Genomic DNA, 19,951 nt, shown 5'->3' on the forward strand with positions numbered 1-19,951 from the left:
ATCATCAACCACATTTGAAATAGAGCATGCATCAAAGATAAATTGAAAATAAAATGTGGTGTACTTTTTCATTAATATAATTAGATATTTCATTTAATTAATATAATTGGTTGACAAGATATTAAACATTATTATTAATTGAAAGAAGAAATGTACCTCCTCCCTAAAAAGTGGGAATATAATGGTGCTCGGTGAGGAATCCAATGATGGTGAAGTAGTCACATTTTGCTCCGGCTCAAGCTTACAGAATTGAATTAATATTGGTAACCTTTTCAGAACCAATTTCTGTAGTTTGAGAAACTCAATCTTCTGGTGGGTGCCATTTTCATTTTTATGGAAAACAATGTTCTCCATCATATCACAAGACTCTACTTCCATTTCTTCCAGCTGTCCAGCAATAGTTGAGACTGGAAATAGACTTTTCAGTGTGTGACATTCACTTACTTGCACCTCTTTTAATTTACTAAATGAGCCTGCTACCAATTCTCCATCATACATTTTTTGCAAGTTTGACAGTCTTTTGAGTTGCAACTTCTTCAAGTTTTGAAAAACAGGATGATTGCATTCCATCAAGTATCTAACATTAGAAGCATCACGTAAATCAAAGACCTCTAATTCGGGGAAACCATCAGCATTTGATACGTAAATATCAATGGTGACATCTTCACATCCTCTCAACTGCAATGCTTGGCATTCTTTCATAAGCTTATCAAAACCACATTCTTTTATCAAATTACCATTGTGAAGCTCCAACATTAAGACTCTTGAATATGAACTGAAGTTGTCAGCGAATAAAAAGTCAGGTTCACCTACAGTTATTTGATAACTCTTAATGTTTCTAGAGATGAAATCTTTTGACAAATAAGTATCATTTTGGATTTCCAAATATAACGTGTTCAGCCGGGTCAAATTCTTTAGCTCTGCAAGACTGACATTACTTCTTTCACTGCTGACTTTTTCAACCTCCCATGCTATCTTCACACGTCCCATGTACAGCTCTTCTAAATTTATCAAGCTTGAGATAACATCAGGTTCAATCACCTCAAGATATTTGCAAGAACCTATAGTTAACGATTGTAGATGAGTTAGCTGACCCACCTGTTTTGACAATGTTTTAAAACGACACCTTAAAAGATCTAGACATTTTAATATCTTGAAACTTCCGAGAAATGTTGTGTCTTCTAAGTCACAATAGGTTAGACAAAGAATTTCGAGACTCTCAAGTAGACAACTAAAGGATGAAGGTGGTGAGCGCAGATCTACATTTGTTAACTTCAGAACTCTTAGTTTTTTCGTTTCTGCGAAGAAGCAATCTGAGAGACGTTTTTCATCAAAAGACATGTCAATGAATGAAACAAGGTTTGGGCATGCCAATATGTCAGGGAACTGAGTCTCAAAATCAGGAAGCAATGACACTACAGCAAGATTAGCATGCTTTTCTTCAGGAAGTTCTTCATACTTAGATAAAGAAAACAGACCTTCCTCCTTGGCAACTGATTTGAGAACATCCCGGATAACATCATGTAGTTTGACCCAATGATAACGAATATGAGATTCGCTTTCATCACTGGGCAGCAATAGACAATGTTTCCTCAAAGTATCTATTAGAGTGCTTAACTTGTCTTTTGCATCTCCCATTGTGTTGACATTCTGAAACGAGCGCCAACCCACACTATATATCACCAACTCATAATCAGATATGAATCTATCTTCTGGAAATATACTGCAAAGCAATAATAGTGATTTGGCCTCTTCACTTTCCAAAAAATTGTAACTCAATTTTATAGACCAGAACACCTTTGACTCCATGCCTTCAATACTCTTAGGGGCAGAGTTTCTCATTTCATTTAAGAAAGTCCTCCATTTGGATGAAGACGCATCTTTCAATGCAGCTGCCACTGTATTAATGACAATCGGAAGTCCCCCACATTCCTTAACCAATTCCCTCGAGCAATCAAGATTTTCATCAAGTATTTTGCCCACAACTTTCGTAAATAACTTTGTTGATTCATCCTCATCTAAAGAATGGACAGCGAACTCAACTGTAGGATTGTATAAACCCTGATGTCTCGAAGTAAATAGAATCTTACTTCCTTTTGGATTATCGCTAAAGTGTATGCCAACATCAAACAGATCAATTTCCTCCCAAATATCATCTAGAATAATCAGAACCTTCACTTTTTTACCCAACTCTTTTCGAAGTGTTGTTGCTCTTGTTAATATGGTTTCATTATTACCAAATTCAACACCAAGATCTTTTCCAATTTCAAATTGAATATTTGCAATAATTGGCTTTTGAGAAATGGCACTGCCCATGATCACCTTATCAAACAAATTTGCTTCCTTCTTGGCTTGTCGAGCTATTTCTTTTGCAAGCGTTGTCTTGCCGATGCCGCCCATTCCGTGCAGCCCAATCATCTTCACCATGGGATCTTTCAGTGCTTTCATGACTCCTTCCAAAGCTCGTTCTCTTGTCTCAAAGAACATGTAATCCTTATCGTAAAAACGAGAATCATGAGCAATAAAATCACCAAACTTTATACGATGTTCGATTGATTCATTTATCGATTTTGATACAAAAGCCACATCGATCATTGCTTGTGGATGGACCACGAAATCACTAAAGTTTTGGCTGGAACTTTTTACCTTCTCACGATAACTAGATAAATCATTTTGAGTTTTTTCGATCCATTCTAAAACTTCAGGATAAACATCCTTGTCCATTTGTTTGGCTGACTCAACCATAGTTATCACTTCATTTTGGTGTTTCTCCAAGATATCTAGTCGTTCAGTGAGTATCTTCACGTTCCTTTGATAAGTTTCATAGTGAAACAGTCGATTCGCATGTTCTTTGCCAAAAATAGTTCTGTTTTTAAGAAAGTCGTACACACCATTCGCCAAAATAGGATAAACAAAGGCGTCCATTAGTACTCTTGTTTGCTTCTTCCTCTAGCTTCTCCCTTTCAAGATATAAGAGATAAAATATAATTAGCTAAATGTATTATTTTTGGTCAATTACTTTAATGTATAAAAAATAAATAAGTGAAATAAAAAGTTATCATCAAATAAAATCAAGACTAATATACAAGAAATAAGAAAACACATACAACAAAGTCTTGTTCTTTCAAAGATCCACGTCCAATCCAATATAAATGGTTAAGAATACAACCAGATATAAAGAGTTACTGTTATGCAAAGTATCGAATTCGATCTTACTCAATCTTAAGATCAGCTCCCTTGAACAATGGCTCTCGAGCCTTAGAACTCTTATCTTAGTCAAATACTCAACACAGAGAGTTGATAGTTAAGTGTGTTCTTACAAGATTAATTGTAAATGAATGAGTTAGATGCATATTTATAGGCATTGGTCCTAATTCAACTAAGGGTAGCTTAGGTAACTAATATAGCTAACCGGACCTCTTAACGATTCCTAACTTATTCTGTACATTGGGATACTAAATATTACAAATCTCCACCTAGGCTTTCAATGCACTAGAAAACACACAAAATACCATTACAAATATAAGAACGAAGATACATCAAATTATTTTGTGATCTATAATAAATTTAGACAGTGCCTAAATTTTGTTGTTGAAAGTTTTTTTGTGAGCATGTCTGAGGGGTTTTCTTCAATTGACACCTTTGGAAGCTCGACTCTTCCTTTTGCAATTGTATCTCGAATGAAATGGTACCTCACATCTATGTGTTTGGTCCTTTCATTAAAGACTTGGTTTTTACTGAGGTGTGGGCGGGGGTGGGGCCGCGGGCGAGAAAGGCTGCGTCCATGCAAGGGCGGCGGGCGAAGGCCGCGGGGGAAGGCGCAGATTTAGTAATCTTTGGGCGTCAACACTTGCCCCCTAGTCTATAAGAATTCTCTTAAATGTTCTTGTAGACTAAGTGTGGTGAGTTTCATTTTTACGACTTAATTTTTCTTCCCTTCTCCTTTTTATTACCCTTCGCGAGGAGCGTAGGCTTTATAATTTATCTCAGCCCCTTTCAAGATTTGTGTCTACTGCAATGAGGGACTGTGAGCTCGCCAAGCTTCGTCAACCTCATATGGGTTACTTTCCGGGCGTAAGGGACCTAGTGACTCTTTAGGCCGCTCTCGACCTTTTTACTAATTTAAGACCATATTGGGTGCTAGAAAATCGGTACTCTTTTTAGAGAGGTGTCTCTCTTAGAGTCGTATTTGATTTCTCTTTTTCTTTTAATGTTTTAAGGGAGATGATGGTTCTGTGAACCGACTCAACCTAGGTCATAAGAAGAAGTTAGAATTATTTTGGGGTCTTAATGTCGCCATAGATTCTTAAATCTATTAGAGCACATCCCAAGTTATGCCATGGGTGTATTCCTTTTTACATAAATGGATGTGAAGAAAATGGAGGATGTGATCTGTAGAATTTGGTGGCAAATTAATTCTTCTAAGGGAAAAGGTATCCATTGGAAAAGTTAGAAGAAGCTTTGTCAACATAAATCCAATGGTAGCATGAGATTTAGAGATTTACAAGATTTTAAACTTGCTCTTCTTGGAAAGCAAGGATGGAGGTTCATGGTCAAGAGACTTGTTTTGGTGGGAAAATTTTTAAGGCCCAATACTATCCTAGGCGATCTTGTTTTATAGCTTAGATTCAAGGTAATATTTTAGGAGCAAGAGATTTAGTTAAGGTTTGTAATAGATGGATGGTTGGTAAGTATTCTTCATTCTCCTTAGCTTCCAAATGAAAATGATCCTTATGTTCAATCTTTTCATCCTGTCAGTTGGGAAAATGGTGGACTCTCTTATGATTCATGAGGGGTGTGGTTGGGATAAGGAAATGTAGAACGATGTACTGAATGAAAGAGATAAAGATTTGGTTTTACCAGTGCTATTCAGCTTCTCTTGCAACAAGGATAAGTGGTATTGGACAAAGGAAAAGAATGATTTTTAGTCAGTTAAATCAACATACAGGTTATTGCAAGATGCGGGTGGTCAGTGATCTGAGACCCAAATTTGAGTTCTGGCGTTCATTATGGCAATTGAAATCTCCGTCAAAAGTGTGAGATTTTAGAAGTTGATAGTTTTTAGCTTGTATCTAGATTTTAGGAGTTGTTGAACAGTAAATGCGATTGTAACAAACTCAAAATGCTAAGTTGAATATAAGTCATTAATTTGATGACTTCTTTTCTAATGAATGAAAATCTTTCAACTTCACTTTTTCTCTTTCTTTTTGTGTCTTTCCTTTACTTCTGTTTAAGCTTTCATTAATGTCTAAGAGATTTAATATGGTATCGGAGCCACTTCCACCCTTGTCAGCAAACATGGTGAACATCAACAATTGGCGGTCGGAGGATCATCAGTTTTACGAGTTAGATCTACAAAATTCTCTTCTCAAATGTGATAAAATAATCATAGAGTAGAAATGTTTTATCAGCTATTTCTTAAAATAAATACCAGTAATGAATTTCTCAAATGATCTTTACTCTAAAAAACAGTCACGAAGTTACAATATCGAGCTTTCGGGAGGCTCGTCTTTCCAAATTCCCAATCTTTCGAGAGGATTGGTCTCTCCGCAAAGAGTCTACTCTTATCTAATTCCAAGCTCATCTAAATGAGGTTGCTCCCTCTCTATTTATAAGCATTGGCCTTAATAAGACTTAGGCCACCTAAGATTACAATTGGACGAATAGAATTAAAACACTAAGACAACTGAGCCTATGCACGTAAGAGACTAAGTATGCCATTTAATCGTTTTGTGAAGCACAAGATAAGTCTTACGCTTATCAATACCCCCCAAGAACCTTCACCTTGTCCTCAAGGTGAAAACTTGGAAATGTTCTTTAATGGTATGCATTCCTCTGTTGCTTTAAATTTTGAGAGAAAGTGCCACTTGATCAATAATTCATTGTCTTGTTAGTGAACTTGGTGATGGGCTAAGTTTCGGTTGTATTTCTCTTTTTTATTTGTTTTTCCTCTATCAAAAATACATTGAATGTAGAAGACTCCTATTGTATTTTGCACCCCACTCATACAAGTTTCTTAATCAGCGAAGAAAATTAAACTCTAACATCTTATTAGATGTTGTAGCATGACCAGTGGCATCTTCTTCTCTTCAGGTGGTAGCTGTCCATCGTGTAGGTGTTGTTGTGGCAGAGAATAAATGTGTTCTTCTTGTAACAAACAAGTACTTTTTCTTAAAAAAATACCCCTTTAAAGCCGACTCCTTCTTCAGAAGTGCTTTTGAGGTCTCTTCTCTATTGTTTAGTTGTTGTCCATCCTTGTAAACTGCTCCAACCAGTTGGGTTTTCATCAGCGACAATACCACCTACTCGGAAAGAACAATGTTCTTTTCATCACGGACGGTATTATTCACGCTAATGAAATTTTCCTCGTCAAATGTTGGGATTTTTAGTTCTCTTAATCGCTTCTTGTGTGTGGAAGGAGTTCTTAATTCTTCTCTTTCGTAAGATCTTTCGTTGAAAAGCTTATTTCCATGAAATTCCCATGTAGGTGGCACTTTGGCAGCCTCGTGGTTGTGTTCTGAGTGAATGTTACTGGTTCTTGCCTTAATAGACACTACTGTGCTCCTTTTCTCCTCCATCTCTTTAGCATTGGATGTGTTTACCACTTCTTGAACGATTCTTGACTATTCTTGGGTAAGTTTTCTCAGTCCATCCACATTTCTTGGACGTTACACCCTTAATTCAACTGTTATTGATGGTACTAATCCATTTAAAAATGTGCCAAACTGAATTTCTGGTGTTATGCTATCAAATGGAGCTGAGAGCCGGATATAATTTTCATCATTTTCGTCACGAAACCCTCTTGCTTGACTGCTAAAAATTGGTCATAAAGGACCCCATTTATGTGTTTTTTAAAACTTCAACACCAATTTTTTTATTTCTTCCCAGCTTAATATGTCTCGCATTTAAATTTCACATGCATACCTTAGTAGAGCATCCCCTAAAAATGAAGTGACAGCAGCCTCAATCTTCTCGTCGTTGTCATATCCATGGCAAGACAAAAATATTTTTGCTTGTAATATCCATATGTATGGATTCTCTCCATCAAAACTCGGCATCTTCAACTTCTTAAGCCATTTTTCATGTCAAAATTGAGTCTTGTTGGTTCTTGTCAAAAAATTCCCGCTTCGAGCTTCGATTCAGACATAAACCTACCATAGGAGTGATGCCCGTGGTCGATGATCGTTGTTCCAGCATTGCAGTGTTGTGTTGAGGTGCCATGGGGCTCGCTAGGCCCTTGCTTTCCTCCTTTTCCTTGTTTCCAGCAACTCCATTAACATCTTCTTTGGGTTCTTGGGCAGTTCTTAATTTTTCTTGAACTTCTAAGAAAGTCTTGAATTGTTGCTGTAACATTTCTTGGAGAGATTCTTGCAAGTGATGATGAAGTTGTTGTGCTATCTCTTGTATTGAATCATGAAGAGATTCCTTAAATCTAGAAGTGTCAACTTCCAAAGCTTCACACTCTTCTTCTGAAGCCATGGAGGAATCACTTCTCTCCGACTATTTTTGAGGTCTCATATCCACGCTCACTGCACCAATTTGATAGAATTATCCTAGAGTAGAAGCATTCTATCATCTATTTCCCAATTTAAATACTAGTAATGAATTTCTCAAATGATCTTTATTCTGAAAAATAGTCATGAAGTTACAATATCGAGCTTTCAAGAGGCTCGTCTCTCCCAATTCCCTAATCCGACCAAAAGGTCGTGTCTTCGATCCACGCCCATCGCACCAATTTGATAGAATAATCCTAAAGTAGAAATATTCTATTAGCTATTTCTCAAAATAAATACCAGTAATGAATTTCTCAAATGATCTTTATTTTGAAAATTAGTCATGAAGTTACAATATCAAGCTTTTGAGAGGCTCGTCTCTCCAAATCTCTAATCTTTCGAGAGGATTGGTCTCTCCACAAAGAGTCTACTCTTATTTAATTCCAAGCTCATCTAAATGAGGTTGCTCCCTCTCTATTTATAAGCATTGGTGACTTAGGCCACCTAGGATTACAATTAGACGAATAGAATTAAAACACTAAGACAACTTAGCCTATGTACATAAGAGACTAAGTATGTCATTTAATAATTTTGTGATGCACAAGATAAGTCTTAGGCTTATCATATTGTTCTTTAATCAGTCATTCAATTCGCTTCAATGACCACAACTTTTTGCTTTGAAATACAAGTTCTTTTAGCCATCATAGGAAATCAATTATAAAGTTACAATCTTGATCATCCTCTAACCCAATTCCTATCTCATGAAGATTGTGCACTTCACAACTTCAGTCCTACTTATAACGATTGGGAAGTTCAAGATCAATTACTGGTATCCAAGCTTCCATCATCTATGACCAGTGCAATCTCACTCGAATGGTGGGTTAAAACACAGCTCGTCAGATCTGGGACACCCTGGAGAAACATTTCACCCTTGAAGTCTCTTCCAAGAATCTTGAATTCATGATCAAGCTTCAAAACCTCAAGAAAGGCTCTTTAAGTCTCAATGAGTACTTGTTAAAGGTAAAACAACTAGTAAATCTTCTTGCCTGTGTTGGAGGACCTATTAGGCCACAAGATCACGTTGTTGCAATCTTCAAAGGTCTACCCAGTGAGTATGATATGTTCGTGATTTCATCCAACACCCGAATTGAGAGCTACTCAATAGCTAAGATTGAAGCCCTCTTGCTTTCATCAGAGTCTTTAATAGAAAAAAAAACTCAAAGATTGATCTCAGTGCTCACATGGTGATCAATCCTTTAGATTCTCTTGAAGTTAATCTGGCTTACCACAACTCTAGACAGCAACAACAACCTTTCTCTCGCTACAAAGTCTCTCAATACAATGGGTTTCAACAGCCAAACGTTGGAGTCACTTATGGATTTCCTACTCATTCCTAATGGGACCTTCTTTAGGGACTCCATCATGTTTTTCCATCCTTACCTTTAACAATTCTTATAGTCCCAACTTGTATGGTCGAGGTAATATGATCATGAATCAAAGAAGCAGATCTTCCCCAACCACTGGTTGACCTAAGTGTCAATTATGCTTGAAAATTGGTCACATGATCCATGAATATTTTTGGGGCCTCCTCTAGGTTTTTCCTACTCATGGACAAGGGGCACCCTCTTTAGGGCCTCCTCGAGGTTTTTCCACCCCCAGCTTTAACAATGCTTAAATTCCAATATCTATGGTTGAGGTAATATGATGATGAATAAAAGTGGAAGAATTTCTCCAACCACTAATCAACCACAATGTCAATTATGCTTGAAAATTGGTCACACAATCCATGACTATTTTTACTACTTTGATAAGGCTTTCATAGGGCAAATCTCAAAGATAACTCAAACTACAGGACCACGGGTTAAAGCCAATCTTGTTGTCTTCACCTCTACTGATGATGCGGATTGGTATCTAGATCCTGGTGCCACAAATCATCACACACCAGACGTTCAGAACATCATGGAGTGTACAGGCTACAATGGACTAGAACACATGTATGTTGGTGATGGAACAAGTTTGACTATTAAGAATTTTGGTCAATCTCATTGTTCCACAAACTTGTCATCAAAACCCTTATTTTGCATAACATGTCCCAGAGATTACTAAGAATATATGAAGTGTATCAAAATTCGCTAAAGATACTGATATTTATTTTGAGTTTCACTCTGACATGCGTTGTGTGAAGAAAAAATTGACTCATCAGATGTGTTTGATGGGAAAGCACAAAAAATGGCTTATAGACTTTTAGCCAATGTCAACTCAATTTCATCTTAGTCTCACCTCAATCCGAGTCTCAACCACAATCGTTACTTTGTTTCAGCTCCATAAACCTCTCTCAGCCAAATATTCAAGTACTAGAAGTGTCGAGTTCTCTTTGTAATTTTGTTTGTAAACAATGTAATAGAGATCAGTTTTCTAAATATGATGTTTGGCATAATAGGCTATGTCACTCCTTTGAAAGAACACTAAAAAATGTTCTTAATTCTTGTAATCTACTTATTACCAATAATAAAGCATCTTTTTGTTTTTGTTGTTGCCTTGGAAAAATTCATAAATTCCCATTTCGTAAAGCATCTACCGTTGTATATATTGAATCCTTACAGCTAATTGTTGTTGATTTGTGGGGGCCCTCCCACACCCTTTCCTCAAATGGCTATCATTATTATATAAACTTTGTAGATGCCTTTTCTAGGTTCACGTGGATATATATGCTTAAGAACAAGCCAGATACATTAAAAAGCTTTCTTAATTTCAAATTTAAAGTTGAGCTTCAACTAGGCAAACAGATCAAGGTCTTCCAAATCGATTGGGGGAGGGAAATTTAGGTCCTTTATTCCTCATCTTCAATAACTAGGTATCATCCATAGGCACCCTTGCCCCAGTACTCACCAAAAAAATAGCCTAGTTGAAACAAAACATTGCAATATAGTTGAAATAGGCCTAATATTGTTAGCTCAAGCCTCAATGCCCATCAAGTTTTGGAATGAGGCTTTTCGTACAGCAATTTACATTTACAACGGACTGTTAGGACTACGGTGCGGTTCACTTATGTTAGAAGGGGGAAGAATGCTACTACTCAAGGGTAATGGGGTCTTTTTCTGTTTGAGGGTATTGTTGTAATTGTTAAGTGGGGTTGCAAGTGTTATATCGTGTATGAGGGGTTTAGTGGGGTTTTATGCATGTATTGAGTTTTCTCTCTTTACAGCAAGGGTCCTATTGGGCTCAAGCTTGTAACCAACTTTTGATTTGAATTACACTCAACCGGCCATTTCTTCTCTACTGCTTCTTGTGTTGTTTGCGTTATTTTTCAATTGTGCAGTAGGGGTATATCATCTGGTATCAGAGCCAGGTTGTCGTGGTGAATGGTGACTACTCGGAGCTCTAAGAAAGTCATGGAATAGGTGCAATCGGGGGAGGAGGAATCCCAAAATTATAAGTATATTCAAGCAATGCTTACACTTTGCTATAGTAACAGCCTTGGTCAGCATATCTGAGGGATTTTCAGCAGTAGAAATCTTGTCTAGCTTGACTTTCCCATCTACAATCACCTCCCTAATGAAGTGTAATCGCACATCAATGTGCTTGGTACGCTCATGAAATATCTGATTCTTGCTCAAGTGTAATGCACTTTGACTGTCACTAAGCACTTGTATATGTCTCTAGTTTAGACCAAAATTAATTGCCATCCTTTTTAGCCATAAAGCTTCTTTTATAGGTTCAGTACAGGCTATGTATTATGCTATTGTTGTTGAAAGAGCCACTATGGTTTGCAAGTTGGCTTTCCAACTAATTGTGCAGTTGCTTAGACAAAAAAACATAACCTGTTTGTGACCTTCTAGTGTCTAAATCACCAGCATAGTCTGAGTCAACATATCCTGTGATTTCTTGTGTCTCATATTTTGAATGATATTTTAGACCCAAAGTAGATGTTCCTTTTAGATACCTCATCATCCATTTGACGGCCTTCCAATGCTCAATCCTTGGATTTTGCATAAACCCAATGAGCATACTCATTGCATAACATAGGTCTGGCCGAGTGCAAATCATGACATACATGATACTCCCTACCAAACTTGTGTATGGTATCTTCTCCATGTACTTGGATTCTTCTTCTGTTGATGGTGCTTGCATGTTGGATAATTTGAAATGTTGAGCTAGAAGTGTGCTAATAGGTTTGGTATCTTGAAAACCAAGTCCAGATAGAAATTTTGAGATGTACCCTGCCTGAGATAGAACTAATTCTCTAGACTTTCTGTCTCTGTAGATCTCAATTCAAAGAATTTTCTTGGCTGGCCCTATCATTTCAAATTTTGTACATAACATCTGTTTTACTTTGTAGATGTCTTCCTTGTACTTGCTTGCAATCAACATATCATCAACATAGAGTAATAAGTAGACTGTTGACTTTACCTTAGAACTCTTGGTGTAGACACAACTATCATATGCACATCTTTTGAAACTTGATTTGATCATATACTCATAAAATCTTCTATACTATTGCCTTGATGATTGTTTTAGTCCATATAGGGACTTCTTAAGCAAGCACACATGATTCTCTTTTTCCTCAACATCAAATCCCTCTGGTTACTTCATTAGAATATCTTCATCTAATTCCCCATGTAAGAAGGCAGTTTTAACATACATTAGTTCAAGTTCAAGGTCCTGGATTGCTACCATTGCCAAAATCATTCTTATTGAAGTATGCTTCACAACTGGTGAGAAAATCTCATGTAAATCCACTCATTCCTTCTATGTGAAGCCTTTGGCAACCAACCTAGCTTTGTACCTTGCTCCCTCAACTCCCGGAATCTCCTCTTTGTACTTGTAGACCCATTTCCAGCCTATTTATCTTTTTGTCAGAAGGCCTTATGATCAGTATCCAGGTCTTGTTTTTAATTAAGGATTTGATCTCATCTTTCATTGCACCATTCCATTTGACCCTTTCCCTTGATTCCATTACCTCCTTATAAGTTCTAGGCTCATTTTCACAGAATTCAGACATTGTGAAAGCATAGTGAATGATATCTGCACATCCAAATCTCTTGGGAGCCTTATGAGTTCTTTTAGTTGGATCCCTAGTCAATTGATATTGCAGGATACTGGGATTCTCATCGTCTTCAAATTTCAGTTCTCCTTGGTCAGTAACCTTTCCACCATCTTCTTCCTCTTCCAACTCAGTTCTAGTAGTTGCTTCTGGTGATATTTCCTGGCTGTCTGGTGTCAAGCATTTTACAGCTTCCAATCTCAAACTGTATACTGTCATTTTTCTCAAGTTTAGAGTTTGGGCTCACTTCTAGTGTATCTCTATACACTGTCTTCTTCAAACACAACATCCCTACTAATGAAAAACTTTTGATGATTGCCAATTTCTATGCTCCACAATTTATAGCCCTTCACAGGATATCCAAGAAAGACACTTTCTGGCTCTTGGTTCCAGTTTATCTTGCTTGATGTGAGCATAGGCAATGCATCCAAAAGTTCTCAGCTTTTCATAGTCTACAGGGTGACCAGTTCTTGCCTCAACTGGTGTCTTAAAAACAATTGCAGATGAGGGACATCTGTTGATTAAATAGCAAGTTGTTACAGCTACTTCTGCCCAGAAATTCCTTGGCAACCCTGAGTGGATTAACATACATCTGATCCTCTCCATTATGGTCTAGTTCATCCTTTCAGCAAGGCCATTCTATTGAGGGATCTTGGGGACAGTAAGGTGCTTGGCTATCCCATGTTGTTTGCAATAAACCTTAAAGAAATCTAAACATAATTCCAAGCCATTATATGTTCTCAATTTCCTTAACTTCCTACCAATTTGATTTTTAAGCAAAATTCTCCACTCTTTAAACTTTGAAATCACTTCATGCTTGTGTTTTAATATATGAATCCATACATATCTAGAGTGATAACCAATCAGGGTAAGAAAGTACCTTGCTCCTCCTGTGGAAGTGACTCTAAAGGGCCCCCAAAGATCTAAATGAACATAGTCCAATGTATCCTTGGAGCAATGCAAACCAGTTCCAAATTTCAGTTTTGTAGACTTGCCTAGGACACGATGTTCATAGAAGTGTAGGTCTTTTACAACTTTCTTCCCTAGCAATCCCTTCTTGATTAAAATCTCCAGACCTTTTAGACTAACACGGCCTAACCTTTTATGCCATAGCACAAATGAGTTTACCATTTCTTTGGAAGCAACATATATAAGATTTTTGGCTGTACTCCCTTGTAGAACATACACACCATTGATCACAGACCCCTTCGTGATTACCTTTGCTCCTTGGGTAACCTTAAGAACTCCACCTTCAACCTAAACTGTGAATCCACCATTGTCCAACATAGCTACTAAAATTAAGTTTCTTTTGAACTCTGGAACATGTCTCACTTGGTGTAGTTCTCTAATGGATCCTCTTGCAAGTTGGAATTTCACAAATCCAATTCCCTTGATTGTGAATGATCTGCTGTCTCCTAACTTGACTGTTCAACCTTTGATTTCTTTGTATTCAGAGAACTATGTTCTGTCAGGGCACACATGAAAAGAGCACCCTGAATCAATGACCCAGTAAAGACCAGAGTATCCTATAGAAGCCACTAAAACTCCTGCACTTTCATAACCATCATCACTGGCATATTCACCGTATACAAGATCATTATTTCCATATTTCTTGAAGCCACCAGTTGATTTCTTGTTAAGTTCAGGGAAATCTCATTTGAGATGTGATGTTTTGTGATAGATGAAACATCTTTTCTTGAACTTGGAGTTTGGCTTTCCTTTTGTGGAATGAGCTTGATGTTGATTCCTATTGTATCTGCCTTCAATTCTTCCACGAGCAATTAACAAACCCTCCCCTGAATTATCTTCTTTCTCAGACTTTCTTTTCAATTCTTTCGACATTAAAGCATTGTGTACTTCTTCCAATGTTAGTGAATCCCTTCCAAACATCACTGGATCAACAAAGTGTTCATACCTGTCTGTAGGTAGAGAATTCAAGACTATAATGGCTTGGTACTCACTTTCAATCTTGATATCACAGTTTTCAAGATAAAGACTTATCTTGTTGAAATTATCCATATGATCTTCAATACTTTTCCCTAGTTGCATTTTGAATGAGTAAAGTTTCAGCTTCAGGAACAAACAATTTTTTAGAGATTTTGTCATGTACAAAGACTCCAATTTCTTCCATAGACCAGCTACTATGGTTTCCTTTGAAACCTCCCTCAGGACCTTATCTTGCCTTTGATCTTCATCACCAAGAATGGCATCCTGAATTCCTTGCTGAACCAAGAGAGCTCGCATCTTTACCCTCCACAAACTAAAATCGTTTTTCCCATCAAACTTCTCGATAGCAAACTTGGCATTCCCCATTTCTTCCCTGGATGTTCTTCACGTCTGATCCCACGCTAGCTTGATTCAATCCAAGCTCCAAGAACCCATCCAACTCTGATACCACACTGTTGAGTCTCACAATTGAATGCCCCACAACCATAACCATTTACAATGTGTTTAATGAATCAATATTATAGCTCTTTATTGATAGTGTTTAATCTTTACAAAATGAACTATATTGTGTGTTAGTTTTAAGTGAAAAACAAGGACTTTATATAGACAATATTCCAATGTGTTTTGTCACTTGACACTAACTACTTCTAACTAACTATGCAAGAGGTTAACTAGAGCTAATAAATGCTAACTGTCTTAACTGTACTAACGGTCACAACTAACTATGCCTATTATTAACCATGTTGACCATGATGCTACTAACGACAGTGACTCACTTTTACAGCCTAATTATAGTACAAGATCATCTGAAATCCAAATGTTGCTGCTCCAAGTCATTCCCAAACTTGTGGTGCTGCTTATCCAAGTCCAGTAGCCTCACCTAGTAGTACTTCAACTTCTACAACTTCAACACCTGATCTCACTGTCAATACTAGCTTGAATGACTTTGTTGTTGATCCACCAGCTACTTTGTCTTGTATTCCTCAAGCTACTGGCTACTCACCGGCTCCTCACATTGTAAATACACACTAGATGATTACGCGTGCAAAGGTAGGAATTTAGAAACCTCGAGCCTCAATTGTTACTGGAGAACTTGCCACAATCAAAGAAGCATTGCAACAACAACCATGGAATACAGCTATGTCAGATGAGGTATTAGCTCTTGCACAAAATCATACTTGGACACTGGTTCTACTTCCTCAAGGAAGGAAAGAAATAGGTTGTAAATGGGTGTTTAAGCTAAAGGAAAATCAAGATGGGACAGTCAATAAATACAAGGCTCGACTGATGGAAAAAGGCTTTCACCAACAAGCAGTTTTGACTTCACCGAGACATTTAGTCCAGTGATCAAACTTCTTACAATCAGAGTTGTGTTAACTCTTGCATTATCAAAGGGATGGATTGTAACACAATTAGATGTCAACAATACATTTCCTAATGGGGAGTTACAAGAAGAGGTCTATATGTCTCAACCTCCATGTTTTGAGGTACCTGGTTTTGAACATTTAGTTTACAAATTGCATAAACCTCTCTATGGGCTAAAGCAAGCCCCTAGAGCTTGGTTTAAAAAGTTGCAACATAGCTTACAACAGTTGGTATTTGTTTCCTCTCGGACAGATCATTTTATTTTTATTCATCACACTACTCAATTCACTACTTTATTTTTGGTGTATGTCGATGATATATTAACCATTGGTCGTGATTCCCAAGTGTAGCTCTTCTCATCTCATTGAATGCTCAATTCTCTCTCAAAGACCTTATTGAGTTATTTCTTGGGAATATGAGTTATTCACACCACAGGATGAATGCATTTGTCCCAAGCCAAGTATGCCAAAGATCAACTTCTCAAAGCAACCATGTTCAATGATAAATTAGCCTCCACTCCAATGAACAGTGGTCTAAAGCTATCAACAAATGTGCAACTTTATCAATCAATTGTGGGAACATTGTAATACTTAACAATCACTCGGCCAGAGGTGTCCTACAGTGTCAATATATGCACAATCCTCTTCACCCACATTGGAATGCAATGAAGACAATTCTTCGATACATAAAAATGGACTCTACAATACATCTTCAACTACCTTCTAATTATGAGATTGGACCTTTTGTGATGTTGACTGGGCATTTGATTCAAATGATAGGAGGTCAACATCTGGACATGCCATCTTCTTTGGACCAAACTTAATATCCTGGTCTTGCAAGAAACAACACACAGTCTCTAAGTCAAGTATAGAAGCAGAGTATCGAAGCTTACATTTATTGGCTCCATTCTCTGTTCTCGGAGTTGGATCTTCAACTGTCAAAATCTCCAACATTCTAGTGTGATAAACTCTCCACTGTGATGTTAACACTCAATCTGGTTTTGTATGCTCGAATGAGGCACTTAGATCTTGACTTGTATTTCGTGTGTGAAAAGGTGTTACAAAGAGTTATCGAGGTTAAATAAAAGCATACTTTAGATCAATTAGCTGATCGACTAACCAAAGCAATCAACAGTTTTTTATTTGTAGATTTTAGAGCCAAACTCAAAATTGAAGATGTTTCAATTATGAGTTTGAGGGGAGCTATTGAGACTGTCAATTCAGTCAATTGTTAGAAGTTGTTAGTTATTAGCTTGTACATAATTTTTTAGGATTTGCTGAGCTGTAAATGCGATTGTAACAGACTCAGAATGCTAAGCTGTATATAAATCATTACTTTGATAACTTTCAAAATCGTTCATCTTTACTCTTTCTCTTCCTTCTGCTGTTTTTCCTTTACTCTTGTTTAAGCTTTCATCAATGTCTAAGGCTAAGAGATTTAATAGTCTTAGGCCTAAGTTGTTTAGTTGTTTGTTAGGAAATCTTAGTGGGCCAAAATATTAGAACTCAAACTCTGAACATTTTTATAATTTTGGTAAATGTAAGAAACATTAAATATATTGAATATTAAAGTTGAGAGTGTTTCCTATTTTGGATGTTATTCCCTTTGTTGACACGGATATAGGTTGAGCATAGCTCACCATTCTAATATGCTGCATCAATTTTAAAAGGGGGAGATGCAAAATGGCCCTAAATTTGGAAACTAAGTTAATAAATGTCCACTTTTTATAAAAATTAAGGAAATGGTCAAATCTAATAAATTAGCTAATAAAAATTATAAAAATACATTTATCACATATTTTTTTAAAAAATATATATATTATAAGAAAATTAAGTTACATAATTTTTTTGGTATTGCATATTATTATTTTGTAACAAAAATAAATAAATATATTAGATCATTTAAATATATACAGCAGTATTAGATATATCGTAGTACTGAAAATTAATATACCGTAGTAATAAAATTATATACCACAAACAACAGTACTAAATTAATTCTCAAAAAATATATATATCATGCTAACAAAATTATATAAACCACCATTAAAATATAAATATATACCAAAAAAATTATATATAATAAAATAGAAACTAAATATCATATTAAATAAATGATATATTATAGACAACAAAAACCATATACCATACAAGAAAACGTATATACCTATAATAAAAAATAAAATAAAATAATATAATATTATTAAAAAAATTATATATATCATATTAACAAAATTATATATCACATTTATGTATACTAAAATAAAAACTAAACATGCATTATCTAAAATAAAATAATATACTATACAATAAAACTTATATATCATATAACATAAAATATATACCTTACAATAGAAATATATATAATAATAACAACAAATAAAGATATATAGGATGCTAATAAATTTATATATCATGTTAACAAAAGTACAATAGAAAATAGAACTTAAATATTATTTTAAAAAAATTATATACCGTATAACAAAAAATACATATATCATTCACAAAAATATATATACAAAATATAATAATAATAAAAATATAGATTACTAATATATATATATGTATACTATACTAACCAAATTATATACCACAATTAAAATATATATACCATGACTATTGTATATAATAAAATAAAAACTAATTAAATATTATTTAAAATAAATAATCATACAATCAAAAAATATAAAAATAATAATTAAATATATGTAGCATGACAATAAAATTATATACATACATTAAAATATTTTTATTATGCTAATAAAATTATATACCACTATTATACATATCATAATAAAAAATAAATATCATCTAGGAATAATAATATACCATATAACAAAATAAAAATATACCGTACAACAAAATCTATATACCAATAACCCAAAACAACTCATCAAAAATTAAAAAAATTGACATAACTTTTAAATAAAAAAGGTTTTAACAAAACTAATATAGATATACCATAATGTTTAAATAATTTGCTTCTAATTCTAAAAAAATAAAAAAATAAAAATTAATGATTTTGAAATAAGGACATTTACTAAGATAGGTGTCGTTTGGTAACAAAAAACAAAAATGCATTCTGTAACCACTTTTGTTTTTCAATTTTAAAAACAGAAAACAAAAGTGTGCTCTGTAAAGTTCATTTTCATTTTCATTTTTTGATTTTATTTACGTCGGGTCTAGGTTTGGGGTCGAATTTGGATTCAAGTCAGAGATCGGGTTCAGCGCCAAGACCGTGGGGGGATTTGGGTCCGGGTCATGATCGAAGTCCAAGATATTGATTAAGAAAAAAACTGTTTAAAAAAATATTGAAAGTGATTTTTTTTTTGTTTTTAAAATTTTGATTCTTAATTAAATAATTGAAAAGTAAAAGCAGTTTTATAGAACATGTTTTTGAAAAATATTTTCACTTTTTCAATTTTAAAAACAGAAAACTGATTAAAAAAGTGTTACCAAACGGCGTCATAGTCTTATGATTTAGGGTCATTTACTATATATTTTTAAAATAAGGACATAAACTAACATAGTCCTATAATTTGGGACCATTTATTATAATTTCCCATTTTAAAGTTCATGTTATATGTATTATTTAGCATTATAGACATATAAGTAATGGTCTGCTTAAGAAGTTTATTTTCAAGTTATGTGCCTTCTCCTTCTCTGAATGATATAAACAAAATTATATAAGAATATATATTATTTTGTTATTTTCTTTATTATATTTGTGTGAGCCAAATTTAGAAATGAAACACAATTTAACCTAAAATAAATTGAAACATTTACATAATGATCTAACCTATGGGTAGAAGAGGGGCGAGAGAATGTGTCTTCTACTATTCTCTCTGGTCTTTCCCTTCTTTTTCTTTTCTTTTCTTGCTTTAGTTGTCCCCATTGATTGACTTACTCTACTGTTTTGTGTTTATTTTTGACCTTTGTGTCTAGTTACTTCTTTGTGCCTTCGTTTTTCTTGTGGGGTTGTGTTGAGTCATTTGTGAGGTGTGTGTCTGTTCTGGAGGCGTTTTCTTTGTCTTTTTGGCCTTGTGGAGTTCAGTGCTTTTGCTTTAGGGGTGGGTAAGTTGGTGTGTGGTCCCTGTAGTGGG

The 19,951-nt window shown here is 35.3% G+C and overlaps 2 protein-coding genes across 5 annotated transcripts in view; both read right to left on the reverse strand.

Moving 5' to 3' along the window:
• LOC115695182 (probable disease resistance protein At4g27220) overlaps positions 1–19,951 on the reverse strand; it is a 67,046-nt gene that overhangs the window by 34,144 nt on the left and 12,951 nt on the right. For all 4 annotated transcript variants that reach the window (XM_061117750.1, XM_061117752.1, XM_061117751.1 and 1 more), the window contains one exon: positions 157–2,960. In XM_061117750.1, coding sequence (XP_060973733.1) covers positions 157–2,925 — 2,769 coding nt within the window. In that variant the 5' untranslated portion in view covers positions 2,926–2,960. The remainder of the gene's footprint in view (positions 1–156; positions 2,961–19,951) is intronic.
• On the reverse strand, positions 12,877–14,850 carry LOC133039124 (uncharacterized). The gene is made up of 4 exons (XM_061117943.1): positions 14,240–14,850; positions 14,017–14,107; positions 13,418–13,794; positions 12,877–13,051 (listed from the first exon to the last, which is right to left on the reverse strand). Exons 1-4 carry the CDS (start codon positions 14,848–14,850, stop codon positions 12,877–12,879), a joined length of 1,254 nt encoding a protein of 417 aa, XP_060973926.1.

Source organism: Cannabis sativa, chromosome 6 (genome assembly GCF_029168945.1).
Source record: "Cannabis sativa cultivar Pink pepper isolate KNU-18-1 chromosome 6, ASM2916894v1, whole genome shotgun sequence".
Classification (NCBI taxonomy): domain Eukaryota; kingdom Viridiplantae; phylum Streptophyta; class Magnoliopsida; order Rosales; family Cannabaceae; genus Cannabis; species Cannabis sativa.

Coding starts and splice junctions, on each gene's coding strand:
- LOC133039124 (XM_061117943.1), bottom strand. CDS start 14,850: ATGGGGAATGCCAAGTTTGCTATCGAGAAGTTTGATGGGAAAAACGAT. Junction 14,108..14,239: donor AAAGGAAAGCCAAACTCCAA/GTTCAAGAAAAG, acceptor TGAATATGCCAG/TGATGATGGTTATGAAAGTG. Junction 13,052..13,417: donor ACTTCCACAGGAGGAGCAAG/GTACTTTCTTAC, acceptor TTTAATCAACAG/ATGTCCCTCATCTGCAATTG.